This window comes from Bufo bufo, chromosome 4, assembly GCF_905171765.1.
Source record: "Bufo bufo chromosome 4, aBufBuf1.1, whole genome shotgun sequence".
Lineage (NCBI taxonomy): Eukaryota > Metazoa > Chordata > Amphibia > Anura > Bufonidae > Bufo > Bufo bufo.
The window spans coordinates 201,557,674-201,578,090 of NC_053392.1; the positions used below are offsets into that span (position 1 = coordinate 201,557,674).

Here is a 20,417-nt window from a genome sequence, read left to right on the forward strand (position 1 = left end):
ATGCTCCCATCCAGACGTCATCTCTTTCAGGGAAGACCCTGCATTTTTCAACAAGATAATGCCAGACCACATTCTGAATCAATCACAACATCATGGCTGCGTAGGAGAAGGATCCGGGTACTGAAATGGCCAGTCTGCAGTCCAGATCTTTCACCTATAGAGAACATTTGGCGCATCATAAAGAGGAAGGTGCAATAAAGAAGGCCCAAGACGATTCAACAGTTAGAGGCCTGTATTAGACAAGAATGGGAGAGCATTCCTATTTCTAAACTTGAGAAACTGGTCTCCTCGGTCCCCAGACGTCTGTTGAGTGTTGTAAGAAGAAGGGGAGATGCCACACAGTGGTGAAAATGGCCTTGTCCCAACTTTTTGTGGATTTGTTGACACCATGAAATTCTGATTCAACATATTTTTCCCTTAAAATGGTACATTTTCTCAGTTTAAACTTTTGTTCCGTGATTTATGTTCTATTCTGAATAAAATATTAGACGTTGGCACCTCCACATCATTGCATTCAGTTTTTATTCACCATTTGTATAGTGTCCCAACTTTTTTGGAATCCGGTTTGTAGAATCAGATTTTTTATTTATTTTTTTAAGTCGAATTTCTGAATCAGTTTGCTCAACTCTGACTCTTAGTAGTCCCATTTGTCATGCTCCTGTTGCTGTTTGTCTGGAAATTAACTGTCTATATGAAAGTCTTTGCTATGGTGTCTATTTATGCTTGTTACCGGGAAAAATAACCATTCACAGTAGTTGATATCTCAGTTTATCTACCCTCTCCTGACCTCTGCCCTGGTCACAGAGCATGCCTCCCCATAGAAGTCAATGAGGTCTCCACCTGTCCAGTGTCTACGGCTGATCTGGTTAGTCTCCAAAAACAGGACGTTTTTACATATTTTAGGTCTAGTGGCCAGTGTGAAAACTGCAGCATTTTAGCATTTCTTTAATAATATAGATAGGGACATGGAAAAGGTGACGGAGAGAAAAGCAACAATTGTAAAAAATATGTTTAACATAAAAATTTGATTTAAACAATAGGTCATTTTCTGATAGCACAGGGAAATCTTTACCGGTGGAACAATTTGGAAGACGTCACAAACAATTGATAAATGTGTAATAAAAATTACAGAAAAGTCCCAATTTACTCTAAAATAAAGACAAAACCAGATTGATAAATCAAGGCTTTAAAGGGATTATGCCATGATTAAATTCAGACAGCATACAGTACTAGCTAGAACCAGCCCTATACCACACATGGATCCAGAGAGCTCCACATTCACTTCTCCAATTGTTCTGCTAGATTAACTTCAGCCTGGCAGCTGTGTCCTTTCTGCTGCAGCTCTCTCTTGTAACTGCCACAGCTTCTAACAGATCCTATGGCTGATGGCAGTTGAAGATTTATGCCTCAGTCACACGTCAGTGTTCGGTCAGTGATTTCCATCAGTGATTTTGAGCCAAAACCAGGTGCGGCTCTAAACACAGAACAGGTGCAGATCTTTCCCTTATACCTTATGTCTGTGGAGGCTCCAATCCTGGTTTTGGCTCACTACTACTGATGGAAATCACTGACCGAAACACTGACGTGTGAATGAGGCTTTAAACTGAGCGCGTGTGAGCAGCTAAGTGAGACAGACAAAAAATAAGGAAAAAAACAAACAGCAGGTGGCGCTATACAGATACATTTTATTGAATAGCTCGCTTGCCATAATACATTTTTCATAACATGCAATTGCAAAAGTATTCAGCTCCAGGTGCTAGTTTGAAAAAGGTACAATATGCTTTGTGACACAACCCCTTTCATGCACTGACGGACAGAAGAATGGTTGTACTGTAGTTTAGTAACTCATTTCAGAGAAGAATATGCTAATCTGTCTGGGATAACAAGGTTAATGCAGCCAGTTTTAAGATAATGGGGAAGATTTTCAAAGCTGGTGCAAAGGAAAACTGAGATAGTTGCCCATAGCAACCAATCAGATCCCGCCTTTCATTTTCAAAAGGAGCTGCAAAAAATGAAAGGAGGAATCTGATTGGTTTCTAGTATTTCTTTGCACCAGCTGTGATAAATCCTCCCCAATGAGTACACACAAAAGTGAAGAGTTTACCAGCTAATTTTATTGATGGTTCGTGCACAAGATCTATCTGAAAATAATAGCAGTGACAGGCCAGAAAATGATGAAAGGTTTTCATTTCGTTCTAGATAAAGGATGCGCCTGGAGCAAAGCGAAACCTATATTTACCTCCATGTGCGCGTCCTTGAATCAGCTCTCGAAACTATATTAGCACCTCTTGCTATAGCAACGGCTTGTAAGAAATGTACAAAAGAAACTGGCAATTTAAGAAGACTGATCGCTGTTAAGTAAACTGTGCATTAGTCAGGGCAGCCATAATGTTCCTAACTCACACTGCTTAGATCTTCTTAGCTATGGATCATCGATCTTCTTAAAGGAACCTGGATCATCGCAAGTAAAGCTATTGCCTTATAGCACTTAGGGGGTCATTTACGAACAGATATACGCCATATCTGGGGTAGATTCTGTCGCACACCATGTTGCGGCATATTCTGCGTCCTCTTCCATGCTCACACCAAGGGGGAGTGGCTCATTAATCATTTTCTGTGCCTGCAACTCTGCAACTGGGCATGCGCTGAGCCCAGTGTCGTGTTCAACCTGGGAGATTTGTGGGGGGGTGGCCTACACGTTGCAGCCTGGGCTCCTTCGTGCGAAAATAATCCTCTAATGCTCCTCCGGGCACCTGTCTGGCTAATTTGCATATCAAACAAACGTGTTTTCAGAAGATAGAAAACAACAATCCATGAAAGAAGAAATATTTAACCCCTTCGTGACACATAACGTAATAGTACGTCATTGCAGCAGGTGACACCTATTAGGTATCGCCGCGTCCGTAACGACCGGCTCTATAAATATGTCCCATAATATACCCCGTCAGATAATGACCGTAAAAATAAAAACTGTGCCAAAAAAGCCATTTTTGTCACCTTACATCAAAAAAACTGCAACACCAAGCAATCAAAAAGGTGTATGCCCCCCAAAATGGAACCAATCAAACCGTCATCTCATCCTGCAAAAAAAAGAGCTCCTGCCTAAGACAATCGCCCAAAAAAAAAAAAATATATATAGCTCTAGAATATGGAGTCACTAAAGCCTCATTTATTTATTTTTAGTTTTTATTGTGTTAAAGTGAAATACATTTTTAAAAAAGTAGACATATTAGGTATCTCTGTGTCAGTAATGACCTGCTCTATAAAAATATCACATGACCACAAGCCACTTTTTGTCACCTTACATCACAAAAAGTGTAATACCAAACGATCAAAAAGTCATACGCACCCTAATATAGTACCAATCAAACCATCATCTCATCCCGCAAAAAGAGACCCTGCATGAGACAGTCGCCCAAAAAATAAAAAAAACTATGGCTTTCAGAATATGGAGACATTAAAAAATCTTTTTTTTTTTTCAAAAATGCTTTATTATGTAAAACTGAAACAAACAACCCAAAAAAGTTGTCATATTTGGTATTGTCTCATCCATAACAACCTACTTTATAAAAATAGCACATGATCTAACTTGTCAGATGAACATTGTAAAAAACAAAAAATGAAAACTGTGCCAGAACAGCCATTTTTGGTTACCTTGCCTCATAAAAAACGTAATATAGAGCAATCAAAAATCATATGCATCCCAAAGTAATACCAATAAAACTTTTACCTTATCCGTAGTTTCCAAAACGGGGTCACTTTTTGAGAGTTTCTACTGTAGGGGTGCATCTGGGGGGCTTTCAAATGGGACATGGTGTCTAAAAACCAGTCCAGCAAAATCTGCCTACCAGGCATTTTTTCCTATAGCATGCAATCATGAGCACCATTGATGGATTACAGGGTTGTTGTAACTATGGAAACGGGCAGTGTACAATGTGATGAAAAAATGAATCGGCAAAGGAGGCAATATGGACAACCACAATACATTAGTAAGTGCCTTGTATTAACTTTATCTAAATGATAAATGCCATTTGCTGAAGTAACAAAAACCCTTTAAGAATGGAATGTTTTCAAGGATGCACCATAGAGCATATTACTGACGTATTTACTTATAGAAGGTGACGGTGCTAAGCAGCAGATTGAGACACGCACCTCTACTGGTAGAGGTCAGTGGTCTGCAAGGGCTTGTTTGGTCTTAGACTGTCGAAAAACGTCTAAGCCTGTGAGCGGTTCAGTGTCTCTTACCTACAAAGTGTCTCTGAAGACTTACTCCAGGCTACCTTCTAAGGGTTATAAATGTTTCTGGAGGCAAAGTGTCATCACCAGGAGCAGTTCATACAGAACTCTGAAATGCTTGGTGGTTTCACTTTGATATATGAAACTTCTGTGCTCATTTACAAAGTAAAATATTCAGTAAGTTAATGGGGCCCATTGCCAAATTTAAATACAAACATTAGAAACATTAGTGCCTGAAGATCCTGAAAGCTTTGGTATCAGACCTCCTTGTGCGCTCCAGGTTTTTGCCTTGCACCCAGCAGTAGTGTAAACTTCAGCAAATGAGTGATTTCCCTGCTCTCCACTCTGACCCATGATATAAACTGGAACTATCAGGATAAACGATTTCCTTTGCCTGTACAGTTTCACATCTGGGTGATCTTAACATGGAAGCTGTTGGTTTTCTTTAGGCTACTTTCACACTAGCGTTCGGAGCGGATCCGTCTGATGTTTCATCAGACGGATCCGCTCCGATAATGCAGACGTTTGCATCCGTTCAGAACGGATCCGTCTGCATTATTACTTAGAAAATTTTCTAAGTCTGAAAGTAGCCTGAACGGATCCGTCCAGACTTTACATTGAAAGTCAATGGGGAACGGATCCGCTTGAAGATTGAGCCATATAGTGTCATCTTCAAGCGGATCCGTCCCCATTGACTTACATTGTAAGTCTGGACGGATCCGCTCGCCTCCACACGGCCAGGCGGACACCCGAACGCTGCAAGCAGCGTTCAGGTGTCCGCTCACTGAGCGGAGCGGAGGCTGAGCGCTGGCAGGCGGATGCATTCTCAGTGGATCCGCCTCCACTGAGAATGCATTAGGGCCAGACGGATGCGTTCGGGGCCGCTCGTGAGTCCCTTCAAACGGAGCGCACGAGCGGACACCCGAACGCTAGTGTGAAAGTCTGTCACCAGTGACCTCCCTATCAAACTGTTTGCATAGACATAGCTGTGCTTCGGCGGGGGAACAGACTGCCGGAGTTCACTGTATCTGGCATAGCCGGATACCACCGTGTACCGCCGCATTTCGATTCACTATAATGGGATCCAGCAGTAATCTGGCTGCTTTCTGGCATATATGCCGATTTTTGTGTGTAGCATTTTTTTGTCCCGCTGAAATCCGGCATGTACGCGGATACAGTGACCGGATTGCAGTGCCGGAGTTCACAACGCCAATGTGAACCCGGCCTAAAACGCTGTATTTATTTTATTGATCCGAGGCTCCGTTCCCAAGCTATGATACTATTTCTTTATATGCAATCTTGCTCTTGTAGCACCCAAGCGCCGCTGCTTTGCCACTGCCTGGCCCTGTCATGCAAAACAGCCAGGGAGGGGCTGAACACAGAAAGGAGGGGAGCTTGGGTGCAACTAAAGCAATGGTGACACCCTCTTTGCGCCAATGGCCTAATATGCATATTTAGAAAAATTGTTATAACTCGCGAACAGAACCTCGGATCAACAAAAGAAGAACAGCGTTTTAATCAGGTGAAGCACAAGTATGTGTCTATGTAGACAGCTATATAGGGAGATTCTCATTGACAGAAAGGCTATGGGGGGAATTTATCATGCCCTGCACTCCAGAATTCTGGCTACAAAAAGTCACAAAATAGGACTTTCTGCCAAAGATTTACTCTGTTTCCCATTTTTAAAAGTGGAGTTCCCACCAAAAAGTAGGAGGAAAAGTGGACATGGTTAGCTTGTTCTGCTGATTTGAACTAGGTTTATCAACTGCGACGTGTAGAAAGTGGAGTAACAAGTGTTAGAATTAAAGATGAACCAAATTTATCAAGCATCATGCAACATTTGTAGAATTATATTTTTTTTACTATATTTTGATATTTTATTCACAAAAGAACATAGAACACAAATCAGATGTTGTACATAAGACATTTTACCATTTCATGAAAAAATGAAACTTGATGGGAGCAGCACATCTCAAAAAAGTTGGAGTGGGAAATAAAAGGCTGGAAAAGTACTAATAAAAAAACAGAGGGAGAAGCAATTTGCTACTTAGGGTGCATTCACATGACTGTATGTATTTTGCGGTCCACAAAATGCAGATCTGCAAAAAAGATGAATGATGTCCGTGTTGCATCGTTTTTTTGTTTTTTTTTGCAGACCCATTGTGCATATTCTTGTCCACAAAACAGATAAGAATAGGTGATGTTCTATCTTTTTTCGGGACTGCAGAAAGGACAAACAGATGCGGACAACACACAGTGTGTTGTTCGCATTGAAATTAATGGTACCTCATCCAATCCTGAAAAAAATGAGGATCCGATGTGGACCAAAAATACAGTCATGTGAATGGGACCAAAGTCACATGACTGGGTATAGAAAGAGCTGTTTACAGACTCTTGTTAAAAGAAGAGGGGATGCTACCCAATGGTAGACATGGCCCTGTCCCAAATATGTGAGATGCGTTGCTGCCATTAAGTAAGTGAGTGAATTTTTTTCATGAAATGGTAAATTGTCTCACTTTCAACAACTGATATGTGTTCTATGATCTATTATGAAGAAAAAATTGGTCTTTGAGATTTGCAAATCATTGCATTCTGTTTTTATTCACATTTACACAGCTCCTATACAGGACTACGGGATAGATTTATGATGAATCCCATGCTCAAGAATTGTTGTAAAAAAAATTTACCAGATTTAGGATACGACTACATGGCATATTTGCCTAGAAAAAAGCCAAATGGCCCAAGAAAACCCCAATGAAATGCACATCCACTAGATATAAAAGCAATATCTAAATTTTATTCGGCTACAAGGACACACAAACATGATTAAAAATTGTATACAATATACCATGTGCTGGTACACAATAAGAGCAGACACCAACACAGCTCCCACCAAAAAAACACAAATATGGGCACAATATACTGTATATAGTCCAAAGTAGCAATAGCCAATGGAATCGGGTAAAGATGCAACCTAAAATTCACAATAGATAAATAATGGATGATAATGTGACATCAGAGCACCTAATACCTGAATAGGTGTGAGGTATAAGCTGAGGACTATCCAGGTGGGCCGGCGTGTATCGCCGGTGAAGTCCGGCTTCCTCAGGGCCTTTTTTTTGGGCATTTATGTGTTATGTTGAACCCCCAGTGAACTCCATCCTCATTGGCGTGTGTGTCCCAATATATTGTTCATACATGGCATATTTGGCCATGTCATGCACCTATGTGGTGCTATGTCGTGTCCGTTTTGCGGACAAGAATAGGCATGTCTACAATGGGCCGCCCATTCCGTTCCGCAAATTGCGGAAGGCTCACGGGCCGCAAAACACAGCACGGTCGTGTGCATGAGGCCTTATACTGTGGATTTCCTATTAATGCATAATAATGGACAATTGGCATCTGCTCTAAATCCCAGCCACAAATTATTACTGCATATATTTAACCAGCATGTTATTTAATGGTGATTTTCCTGATCTGGAAAATGTTTCTTTCTCTTTAACTTTAGCAGCATGAATTGCAACCAAATGCTTGTAATTTTTTAATTTTTTTCATAGTGATGGGGCCAACTTTTTCCAGCAGGAACGTATTGATTCAAGCACATTTATAGCTTGTACATAAGTTGCTTGTTTCATCTCAAGACATAGCATGTCTGCTTTGTTTACCAAAGGTGTTTGATTACATTAGTCTAAAAGTAACTTAAAGAGGACCTTTCACCGATTCTTACCCTATGAACTAACTATACAGACATGTGGAGCGGCGCCCGGGGATCTCACTGCACTTACTATTATCCCCAGGCGCCGCTCTGTTCTCCTGCTATGCCCTCCGGTATCTCCGCTCACTAAGTTATAGTAGGCGGAGATACCAGTCCCTAAGTTATGGTAGGCGGAGTCTGCCCTAGCGCTGGCCAATCGCAGCGCAGAGCTCACAGCCTGGGAGGTTATTTTCTCCCAGGCTGTGAGCTCTGCAATGCGATTGGCCAGCGCTAGGGCAGACTCCGCCTACCATAACTTAGGGAACGGAGATACCGGAGGGCATAGCAGGAGAACGGAGCGGCGCCCGGGGATAATAGTAAGTGCAGAGAGATCCCCGGGCGCCGCTCTACATGGCTGTATACTTAGTTCATAGGGTAAGAATCGGTGAAAGGTCCTCTTTAAAGGGGTTGTGCAAGAATAGTTTTTATTTTTTTGCAAACCCCATTCCCTTCCCCCACTTGGCCGGACCTGTAAATGGAAGCTTACTCATCTGCTTCCCGCTGCTGGCTCCCCCTTCCTTCAGGCCTGCGATGCTCTGCTGGGCTCCCTCGCTGTATACATCCGGTTTGACATCACCTGCAGCCAATCACTTGCTCCGGCCAGCCCTGTCAGCATTTAAAAAATTGCACGCCTGTGTTGATTCGGCGCAGGCGCTCTGAGATAAGGAGGCTTGCCTCCTCAGCACTCCCTCAGTGCGCCTGCGCCGATGACGTCTTCTCTTTCGGTGACGTCATCAGCGCAGGCGCACTGATGGAGTGCTGAGGAGGCGAGCCTCCTTATCTCAGAGCGCCTGCGCCGAATCAACACAGGCGCGCAATTTTTGAAATGCTGACAGGGCCGGAGGAGGAGATCGCGGCTGGCCCTGTCAATCAACAGAAGGAGGGGGCGGTTTTCTGCGGCTGCTACCAGCAAGTAGACGCAGTACTTGCTGGTAGAAAGGTAATTAGCATATCATAAAAGTACGTTTTTTGCTAAATCTACTGAACGAAAATTATTAATAACATAATGTATGGCAATATGGCAGGAAAGGGATTATAAGTACAGAAAAAAAAATATGAGTTTAGTGGGGTGACAGAAGCCCTTTAAGCAATCGAAAATCAGATGACTGGATCCACCAACTTCTATGTTAAAGAAGAAATGTACAATTCAAAATAATTGCACAAACTTATGGGAGTAACACAGTGAGGGAGACAATCCTGGGAAGTCTGGGGCTTACTATTATTCCAAATTAAAGTGGTTTATGGTACTTTTATGTTGATGGCCGATCCTCCAGCACCAAAGCTACACATCTCCGTCCAATGTGTAGACGAAGTTGGTTACTGCAGAGCTGCTGCTGCATACAGTATGCAGGAGTTTTTGATCCCTGCCGATCAAATACTGGTGATCTATCCTAAGGATAGGCCATTGCTATATAAATACTGGTAAACCCCTTTAAGGTTTTCTAACCAATACAGGATACATGTATTTAGGGACAAGCCCTTTAGCTGGGAAATAGTATGTATGCTTATGTCTGGGGAATCCAACTACTACCTCAACATTTTTCTGTAGTTGTTTCTATGTGTATGTGCAAATCTTTTACATATGTATTAAATATTGTATCTTTCTTTTACTAGGCAGTAAATGTATCTGGAGTTGGACCATTCAGTGATACAGTGAGCTGCAGGACCCCAGCCTCTGCCCCAGACACAGTGCCTAACCTTTATGTGATAGATGGAGCTCATCTAGAATCATGTACAATGCTCTCATCCGTGTGCCTACTACTAAGCTGGGAGGAACCATGCTGCAATGGGTCAGATATCATTGCGTACAACATAGACATGGGAGACTATACCATCTCTGTAGAGAATGTAACAAGTTACGTCATTGAGAATCTACAGCCAGAAGCAACCTACCAGTACGTGACACTTCTTTTCTGCTTTATATACTCGATGTATAAGGTACAGTTGTGATAGTCGCTGGGATTCACTAACCGTCAAAGAAGGAGTAAGGGCCAGAATATCTATCCATTGTTCCTGGGACAATGCTCCAAGATCCTTTTCCCACTGGACCTTTGCCTTAATGGTAGTAGAAGAGGAGGGAGTATCAATAATATGTCTATATAGCAAAGATATGAGGCCCTTTGTGGAGGAGCCATTTAATAAATGCTTAACCACGGGGGAGAGTCAAAAATCCACACTCCCTTGGGAAATTGCATCTGAAACGCATGCCTCAATTGTAAATACTGGAAAAAAAACTTGTTGAGTAAGCTAAACTCCTCCTGCAACTGATTTAAAAACTCCATCTGATTGAAGTTGTCCCATGAACAATAGACCCTTCCTCTCCCATGGAGAAAAACCTTCCAGACTAAATATCTCACGCACTTGAGGGTTACGCCATAAAGGGGTAACATCACAAAAGCCATCAATACCGGTCATACTTTTAAATTTAGACCATACTTTGGTCGCTAGGGACCGAGCGGGAGGAACCTAATTCCACCGTGGCAATCGGAGCTTTTTTTTTCGTTATAGATTAAATAATAGCAGCCGAAGAATCCAACTTGTCAATCTGAAGCCACCCTTTAAAATGTTGCAGCTGGGCAGCTATGAAATTAAACCATGGATTTGGTAAAGATAGGCCACACCTCTCTTTACTTTTTTGAAGCGTTGCAATACTTATCCTCGGCTGCTTTTTCCTCCAAATTAGGGACCTAAAAATCCCCTGTATTTTAAAAAACAGCCTTTGTGGAATCCAGACTGGAGAATTATGGAGAAGATACAGCAACTGAGGCATAAGTAGCATTTTTATGAGATTACTGCGACGAATATCTGATAAAGGCAATTTACACCAAATATTAGATTTAGTGACAAATTTGACAATCAGTGGTTCTATGTTTAACTTAATGTAGTCCGTCGGAGATGAGGTCACCAACACCCCTAGATATTTAAATCTGTCAGCCACTTGTAAGGGTAGACCTCTAACATCTAATGAGGCTGGAAGTGGATCAAGTGGAAGGATCGTGGACTTATCCCAGTTAATGGTGATTCCGGAATAGGTCCCAAATCCAACAATTTCCTGCATTATAGAATCTATGGAATTCTGCAGGTCTCCCACATATAGTAACAGGTCGTCCACGTACAGCGAAACTCTCTCTTCCCTATGATCCAACTGAAAACCCTGCCAGTGTGTCAATGTACGCAACAAACAAGCAAGGGGTTCAATGGCGATTGCGAATAGCAAGGATGACAAGGGACATCCCTGCCGAGTACCTCTATGTAGAGGGAAATATACAGATAGCAACCCATATGCCCTAATTCTCGCAACTGGGGAATGATATAATAACTGTATCCAGGAGATAAAACCTTTACCCAAACCTATAGCTGTTAGGACCTCCCATAAATAACTCCATTCTATAATGTCGAAAGCCTTAGCATCATCTAATGATACTACAGCCCGACAGCCCCCTGTGTGTTCCGGTCTTTGTATATTGAGAAACAATCTCCTTTGATTAACGGCTGTGCTTCGATCCGGCATAAACCCAGATCGGTCTTTGTGTATTATCGGAGATATGACCTTATTTAGCCTATTGGCCAGTGCTTTAGCTAGTATTTTGACATCATGTGGTAAAAGAGAAATGGGTCTATAAGATTCGGGTTGAGTTAAATCCTTATTTGGCTTTGGGATCACTACCACTATAGCTTCACGCATAGATGCGGGCAGGATACCAACCTGTAAGGCTTCATTGAATGTATTTAATAGGTGAGGGAGAAGACACTCCCTATATCGCTTAAAGAATTCCGCCGGGAGTCCATCTGACCCTGGGGATTTCTCATTAGGAGAGGAGCTCAAGGCCATCTCTAATTCTTCTAGTGTCAGGGGTTCTTCTAGGAGAGCAGCGGATTCCGGGAATAGCCTAGTAAGCGATATCTGAGCAAGATACTGTTGAATATCCTCCTTTATTTACTGCTATTTTAGAGGCGTACAACTCCCTATAAAAGCCATGGAATACATTTAGTATAATATCATCCTCAACGGAAAGATCTCCGTCAGGAGTCCGTATTGCTGCGATTCTAGAAGGACCTTCTTGTGAACAAATCACCCTCGCTAATAAGCTACCCGCCTCAAAATATTTTTGTTGTAGAAAAAAAAAATGCTTATTATTAGCTATATGTAGTAAATGCTCATTGAGCCTAGCTTGCGCCTCTTTCCACTTGGCCTCTACATGTGGGTACAGGGCGCCTATGAACCTGTGTTCCCATATCTGCACCTCTAGTTGCATGGCCTTAGTAAGTGCTCTAGTCTTAGTTTTGCATCTCTGGATTCTCTGAATAAAGAGGCCCCGTACATACGCCTTCATGGCATCCCAAACCGAATTCAGAGACGTAGACTCTACATTGTTATCAAAGAATTCTATAATAAATCTGGTCAGTGGCTCTTCCTCATCCAATAATTGGATCTAGAATGGATTAAGCCTCCATAATGACATGCCCAGACGACTCCCGGATTCCTCAAGCATCATTTCCAGATGAATGGGGGAGTGGTCAGAGAGGCTGCGGGGTAAATATTCCACTGCCGATACATAAGAAGAGGCCTCCAGCGACCCAATAGGCAAATCTATCGTGGACAGAGAGGAGTGGGAGGCAGAAAAGCAAGAAAAGTGTCTCTCCATTGGAAATCTAATCCTCCAGAGATCATATAAATCTACCTCCTTCAATAGTCTTGCCAATGAGGTCTCTCCAGAAGGCGCCGCAGCCTGGGACGATGAAAACCTGTCCAATTCAGGGTCAAGACAATTATTAAAATCTCCTACCATCAAAATTGGAATCTGCGGGTTATAAGAGATCCATTCCAAAATCTCCTTGATTGCCACAGTGGAATACGGAGGTGGAACATAAACAGCTACCAACAGGAACTGTACCATGAAAATAGTGCAGTGTAAGAAAACATACCGCCCCTCCATGTCTAGTTTACTAGAATGACATACAAATGGAATGGCTTTGTGAACCAGAATGCTAACCCCTCTAGCTTGCGAAGAGAAGGTAGAATGAAAGGCTTGTGAAATCCAGGGCTTAGCAAGCAGTCTGTGGTGTTGGCGTGACAAATGAGTCTCAGTAAGACATAAAATGGCTGGTTGATAAGGTTGAACAGCTGTAAAGACCACCTGATGCTTGATTGGACTACCCAAGCCTCTTACATTCCACGCTATAATATTAGTTTTACTCGCCATCATTCAACGGTACATATAGCTGAAGGATAATAAGAAATCCGTTATACCAAAGCCCATCGCCCAACAGTATCACAGTAAGAAATGTTGTCTCTCTGCTCAGAAAATTCCCCAAAAGAAAGAAAACATAAGAGTAAATTCTACAAGAAGGGACACTCTCAGTAGTCCTGACGGATAGTGTGAGGCACAGAATGTTTTCCTGCAACCCACAACATAGAAAGCAATAACAAGCCCACATAAAAAGTAGACATAAAAATAGTCATCAGAACTCCCAAGCAGCAACCCCGGCCATTAATAAGTAAACATGACAAGTGGCTGTTTAGTCCTGTGCGGTATCAAAAAACCACCACAGCAGCAAGCAGCGCCCCTGAGAAAGCATATATATTAACCTACATCAGGAAAGGGCAAAAAATCGTTTTATCAACGGATACTATCCTGCAGGAAAAAAGTAAGGTTACTGCAAATAGAGAGCAGAATACTCATCCGCCCAAGTGTGAAGGCAAATGTCCGTCATAGCTACAGAAGACCATCTTCAGGTCTGCGACGATGAATCTTCCCTCGGCATAGCGGAAAGTCATCCCGATTGTTCAGTCCAACGAGAGGCTTCCTCCGGTGACTCAAAAAAGTGGGTTTTGCCCTGAAATTGCACACGTAGTTTAGACGGGTAGAGCATAGAATATTAAATTCCATTGGACCCTAGAGTACGTTTCACATCGAGGAAGCGGGCTCTACGTCGTTCCAGTTCTGCCGAAAAGTCCGGAAAAATTGAGACTTTATATCCACCAATGGAGAGATCTGGATGATCCCGGGCTTTACGAAGAATAATATCCCTGTCCTGGAAATGTAGAAGCTTCATCAAAACTGGTCTGGGAGGGCCCCCTGGAGGCGGAGGATGAGATGGCACCCTGTGCGCTCTTTCAATAGCAAAGAAAGGAGATAGGGAGTCCTTAGCAACCGTGTTTCTGATCCAATCTTCAAAAAATCGGACAGGATATTGTCCCTCAGCTCTTTCTGGAATTCCTATTAAGCGAAGATTGTTACGACGGGACCTATTTTCCAGGTCGTCCGCTTTATTTATCAGAAGTGTAATATTATGTATGACCTTGGCTAAGTCGCGTTTTACCGGTGGAACTTGATCCTCCAGGCGACCCACCCGATCCTCATTTCTGTAACTCTTTCTGTTATTTTCCGCATATCTTGTCGTATAAATGACATATTCTCCTGCAGTGATCCCACTGAAGTGTTCAAAGTAAGCAAAGCGGAGCTGCATTGTTGTACTGCAGCATATATATCTTTTCTAGTAGGGTCCATGATCTGTGGCAGGGGAAGGATTGAAGGCCCTGCTTGGGCCGCATGCGCCTGGACTGTAGCCGCGGGAGAGGCTTCTGGGGCGGATTCTTTCTGGCCTCAGGATAGGTCATCAATATCTTATGGGAGAAGGGGGAAATCTTACTCCTGTTATCGCAATTCATGCGATTCTCATCTTCTTTGTGTGGTGCCAACTCAGTTAGAAGTATAAGTATGAGTGCACCATACTGCTTTTATAATGAGACCAGACACACTAGTTGGTTTCATGGAAAGATCTTCTCATCCCCCTGTGCAAGAGAGCTTTATTCAAGTTACATTCCCGGACTAATAGCTGTCTGCTCCCTCATGCGAACGCTAAGCTACCGGCCGGAGCAGCGTGCGCAAGCGAGGGTGAGCGTAAACGCGGAGCGATCTACCATCAACACTCGGGAGGAAGTAAGAGGATTACCTGCAATACAGTACCATTGATCCTGTGAACACCGAAGACAGGTGAGAACTGATTACAAATTAGTTGGAAATACTCTATAGGCATAAAGGATAGTATTTTGTGTGTATCAGCGTGGGGATCCATCTACCCAATATTAATCAGTTATATGCTTATGTGAATTCGGACAGGGGAAACTGCAAAGAAAAAGGGGGTCAGTCAGCACATCCCAATGCGCAGGGGCACGTTGCTATGGCTGAGAACAACACTGTAAAACAAAACATGCAATGCAACAGCTCTCTGCAAACCAAATAAAGTACAAAAATGCATAATAATTGGTAGTGCTTTACTTATAATTTAGAGATGCTTGGCAAATCATTTTGTACAAAATTATTTGAGCCCATCTGCCGCACGTCAATGCAATCTCTGTAAGACAGGTTCCGAACACTAAATTCTACCTGTTATGTGCCACGACGGCTACCATACAATTCAGGGAGTGTAGGTTCCACATGCATGCTGGGCCTGCTTTCATTTCTGTCATCTTTGGTGCCAAAATGGCCTCCATTATAGCCAAGGAATGCAGGTACCAACATGCATGCCGGGCCCACTCCACACCACTCCTGGTGCCAAATGGCCACCAAAGAATGCAATGAGAGTCCACAACTATATCTCTCCTGGTGCCAAATGGCTTCCAGTGAGTGAGGGAGAGCAGGCCAAGCTATATACTCACACTAATAAAAATCAGCCTATGGGGCAGACGAGCTGGTCAGGAGTGCACGACTGAGGTGCCAGCCACACCTCCCAATGCGCGGGGGCACATTGCTATGGCTGAGAACAACACTGTAAAACAAAACATGCAATGCAACAGCTCTCTGCAAACCAAATAAAGTACAAAAATGCATAATATTTGCTAGTGCTATACTTATTACTAATTAGAGATGTATGGCAAATCATTTTGTACAAAATTATTTGAGCCCGTCTGCCACACATCAAGGCGTTCTCTGTAAGACGGGTTCCTAACACTAAATTCTACCTGTTATGTGCCATGACGGCACCAAAGATGCATGCTGGGCCTGCTTTAATTTCTGTCATCTTTGGTGCCAAAATGGCCTCCATTATATCCAAGGAATGCAGATACCAACATGCATGCCGGGCCCACTCCACACCACTCCTGGTGCCAAATGAATGGTATGGTAGCCGTCATGGCACATAACAGGTAGAATTTAGTGTTAGGAACCCGTCTTACAGAGAACGCCTTGACGTGTGGCAGACGGGCTCAAATAATTTTGTACAAAATGATTTGCCAAGCATCTCTAATTTATAAGTATACCACTAGCAATTATTATGCATTTTTGTACTTTATTTGGTTTGCAGAGAGCTGTTGCATTGCATGTTTTGTTTTCCGGGCAGGGGACTCAACTTTGGAAAACCAGCAGCGGCTTCCCTGATAGAAAGCAGGGTTAGAAAACACAGATATCAGCGGCAGCGCAGGTGTACAAATTTATTCAAGTTACATTCACTTAAATAGCAGACATGACATCACAAAAGGGGTGTTCCTTAAGAAAAGACTATTGGCTCCTTATTTGCAGACATCATCGAATCTAATCCAATACTGGGACCCATAACATGAATGGAGCCATGTCTGGAAGATCTATAGATAACACACATGTTAGTATCTTCATAGTCTGCAGATGCATTACCAATTACCATCCCCCACCATAAGGGGGGTTGAATTCCTGGGGGGGGGGGGGCTTCTCTAGAGCACAATAGGGGGATGGAAGAGAAAGGAGCAGAATACATGATGGGAGGGGTTCCCTTTGGAGAAGCACATTCCAGAGGACAAAGAAAACAGGAAAAGTTATTGTGGAACTAAAAAACACAGAATAGCTGGTGTCAGTTACAGCAGATTTTGAGAAAGGGGGATGGAATGCCACATGGAAACTTCTTTGTTCTCTATAGGATTCAAAATCCTCCATCTTGCAATAGAAATGCTGCTCATTTCATTTCTCCAACTTCAACTTCTATCAATCACTTTCATAGAAATTTTCACCATAACTCAGCTTGCACCAGCCTATTACCCTTTAATCAACTTTCCTTTTCCTTTTAACCACAAACTTTCATTTCAGCCTCTAGGGGGAACTCTTACACAATACTACGTATTTCCGGATAATACCGAATAGCTCTGCTACACGATATCACAAAATGCTTTCAACTTTCTAACTGGAACATTTTCCTCTCTTTCTTGCATTAGCTGAGCCGCTGTTAACATTTCCTCATTATATCCTGTAACATTAGAATTGCCCCGTTTTCTTTATTAATATTTTACTAAAATTCTTCCTAATAGAGAAACACTGTCTATGCAGTGCAGCCATTATCAACCTTTCGGGACTCATATAGTCTTAAAATATATCCAAGCAATACTTATCCTACGGAACACACAGTTTTAAAGATATTCGGCTGCTATCTAACCTGATTAGGGGGCACAAATTATTATTTATCCTAGCTTCTTTCTAATCGGGAAACCACCAAAATATTTAACCTAGATTCTTCCTAACCGGGAAACCACAATTTTTTTTAACCTAGATACTTCATAATTGGGAAACCACAAAATAACTAAAACAACAAAAAAAAAATTCTGACAAAAATTTATCCAATTAGGGGCACTCCAAAAATAGATAATCTAGATTCTTCCGATTAGGGAATACAATCTCACTCTACCAAGAACTCTCGTCAGAGTTTGGCTGGGATCCAATTCTACGTTACAAATATCCGACTCAGCTGTCTATCAATTCCCGCTTAGTTCCAGCATGTCCTACCACACAAAGAAGGAATATTCAGTCGAGTTCTTTCATTCTAAAGGACAGATCAGCTATAATTTGAACCCTTCTATCGCGATAACGCCAATTCAACTCTTGAGACTCTACTTGGGAAAAAGGCTCAGAGAAGGTATGTAAGAAATCAAACATCTTGCCTTGCTGCAGCATGTGACCTCGTCTGATGGTTTTGCGCAAGTCCACTCGTGGTGTTGGAATTGGAAGTTACGCAAGCTGTCTGCCCACCCAGGGATGCCAAAATGTTATCGCAATTCATGCGATTCTCATCTTCTTTGTGTGGTGCCAAATCAATTAGAAGTATAAGTATGAGTGCTTGTCATGCCGTACTGAGCGAATGTGTGCGATCCTTGGGCCAATATGATCAGTTACGCCCAGTCAGCAACGCTTCGCTCGCAACCGGAAATGACATCAGTGGTGGGCGTGTTAGTTGCTATGGGGATCTAGCACCGCGTCCCCGGCAGGTCCTTGCAGGGCAAAGTGTTTGTGTGCATATGCCTACAAAAGCAAGTATGTATCAATCAATGAACATATATTAACAGTCTGCTAGGTGGGCAGAGAGGCGGAGTCTGGGACAAGATGATCCTGCGAGCCGAAACTAAATGGATATATAGACTAAACTCTGTGACACCGAAGGGTCTAAATGAATATATCTCATATAAGCCATTTTTGTAATAAATTTTGTATCCATCTGACCAAACTATGACATTTGTCAAACATACTCGATTTTTGATTGTGCTCGATTTCCATTAACATCCTGCTATCCCGACTGACATAGAAGGAATGATGCACAGTTTTATGTGCTAATATTTCAATCTTAGTGTGTCTCCTTAGAGATTGAACTGCATGTCTGCTAGGAGGGTTGTAAAATGCTTGTGCCCACCTAGCAGATCATTTTTAAATGTTATCGATCGCTATATATTTGTTTATGATGGTAAATACACACGGACACTGTGTTCTGCAAAAACCTGTATATATTTGTGTGTTAATATCATCATCTTAGTGTACTTTTCAGAGATAGGATTATATATATGTCTTAAAATAGACACATAGACTCATTAGTTGCCACTGCCTTAATACACGTGCGGGAGCGCTGCCACTGCACCAGACGCCCCGACGATATACTTTTTGTCCCTGAAGAACCATAATTCCTTATGGTGAAACGTGTCGGACATCTGTACATTAGGAAGGATCACTATTAGGGTTTGACAGCAATAGACCCAAGGTTCCAGCGGCTGTGGGTCGCCCTTTTCAGGGCGGGTACCCCGATCACAGCCTGTCAGGGTTCTCCCAGCTTCCTGAATTAGCTTATATAGGGAAAGAACCTAGATCGAGCATCCCCCATCAAGATAATTTTCAAGCGCCCCCTCTGACAAAGTGCCGCATGACATATATGGGACTAGAGCTGCCAGTTATACCCGACACCCTTCCAGTAAAGCAGTGCACCTCTAGCATTGTTTTAACTTAGTGTCTCATTATCTTAAAATTAAATGAAATAAATGTTATGTCTTAAATAACTACAATAAGGTACACTCAGTTCAACAGTAATAAGTTTCTATTATGTAAGCCTCACAAAGTGACTTCAGACCTGAACTGGTGCTGAAAAAGTGGGTTTTAGAAATTTTCTGAAAGATTTCAAGATTTGCTTCTAAATATCTAAGCCTTGTAACGTCCCCAAAAAATAAAATGGCATTCCCAAAATGAACCAAACATGAAGTAGAAATATAGGGAATGTAAAATAATAACTATTTTTGGAGGTATTACTATCTATTATAAAAGAAATTGAAATTTGCAAATTTTTCAAAAATTTTGGTAAATTTGGTATTTTTTTATAAATAAAAAAGATTTTTTTTTTTACTCCATTTTACCACTGTCATGAAGTACAATATGTGACAAAAAAACAATCTCAGAATGGCCTGGATAAGTAAAAGCGTTTTAAAGTTATTCACACATAAAGTGACACTGGTCAGATTTCCAAAAAATGTCCTGGTGCTTAAAGGGGTTATCCCATCATAATGATCACTGTTAAATCAGTTAATGATTTGACAGTGATCATTTTTGTAAATATACTTGATTAACAAATTCCCACCGTTTAGGAGAAAATTCATCCCCACTTACCTTATTGTTGTGACTCGGTCTCCCCTGGTTACGGCCACCGCTCTTCTCCAGAATCCCGATGGTCGCGCTTGCTTAGAAGACTTCTTCTTTTCTCCCGGCTGGGCTGCTCGCTGTCCTGAACGCGCACGCTGCCGCGCAGCGACAGATCCCCCATAACAGTGTCACCCACAGATCCCCCATAACAGTGTCACCCACAGATCCCCCATAACAGTGTCACCCACAGATCCCCCATAACAGTGTCACCCACAGATCCCCCATAACAGTGTCACCCACAGATCCCCCATAACAGTGTCACCCACAGATCCCCCATAACAGTGTCACCCACAGATCCCCCATAACAGTGTCACCCACAGATCCCCCATAACAGTGTCACCCACAGATCCCCCATAACAGTGTCACCCACAGATCCCCCATAATAGTGTCATCCACAGACCACCATTAGTTCAAAACCCACCAAAAGCACACCTTTTGGTTCAAAATATTTTTTTTCTTATTTTCCTCCTGAAAAAACCTAGGTGCGTCTTATGGGCCGGTGCGTCTTATAG

At 42.4% G+C, this 20,417-nt stretch overlaps 1 protein-coding gene across 2 annotated transcripts in view; it reads left to right on the top strand.

The window, feature by feature from the left end:
- FNDC3B (fibronectin type III domain containing 3B) overlaps positions 1–20,417 on the top strand; it is a 420,792-nt gene that overhangs the window by 330,331 nt on the left and 70,044 nt on the right. For both annotated transcript variants that reach the window (XM_040428242.1, XM_040428241.1), the window contains exon 22: positions 9,605–9,885. In XM_040428242.1, the coding sequence (XP_040284176.1) occupies positions 9,605–9,885 (281 nt within the window). The remainder of the gene's footprint in view (positions 1–9,604; positions 9,886–20,417) is intronic.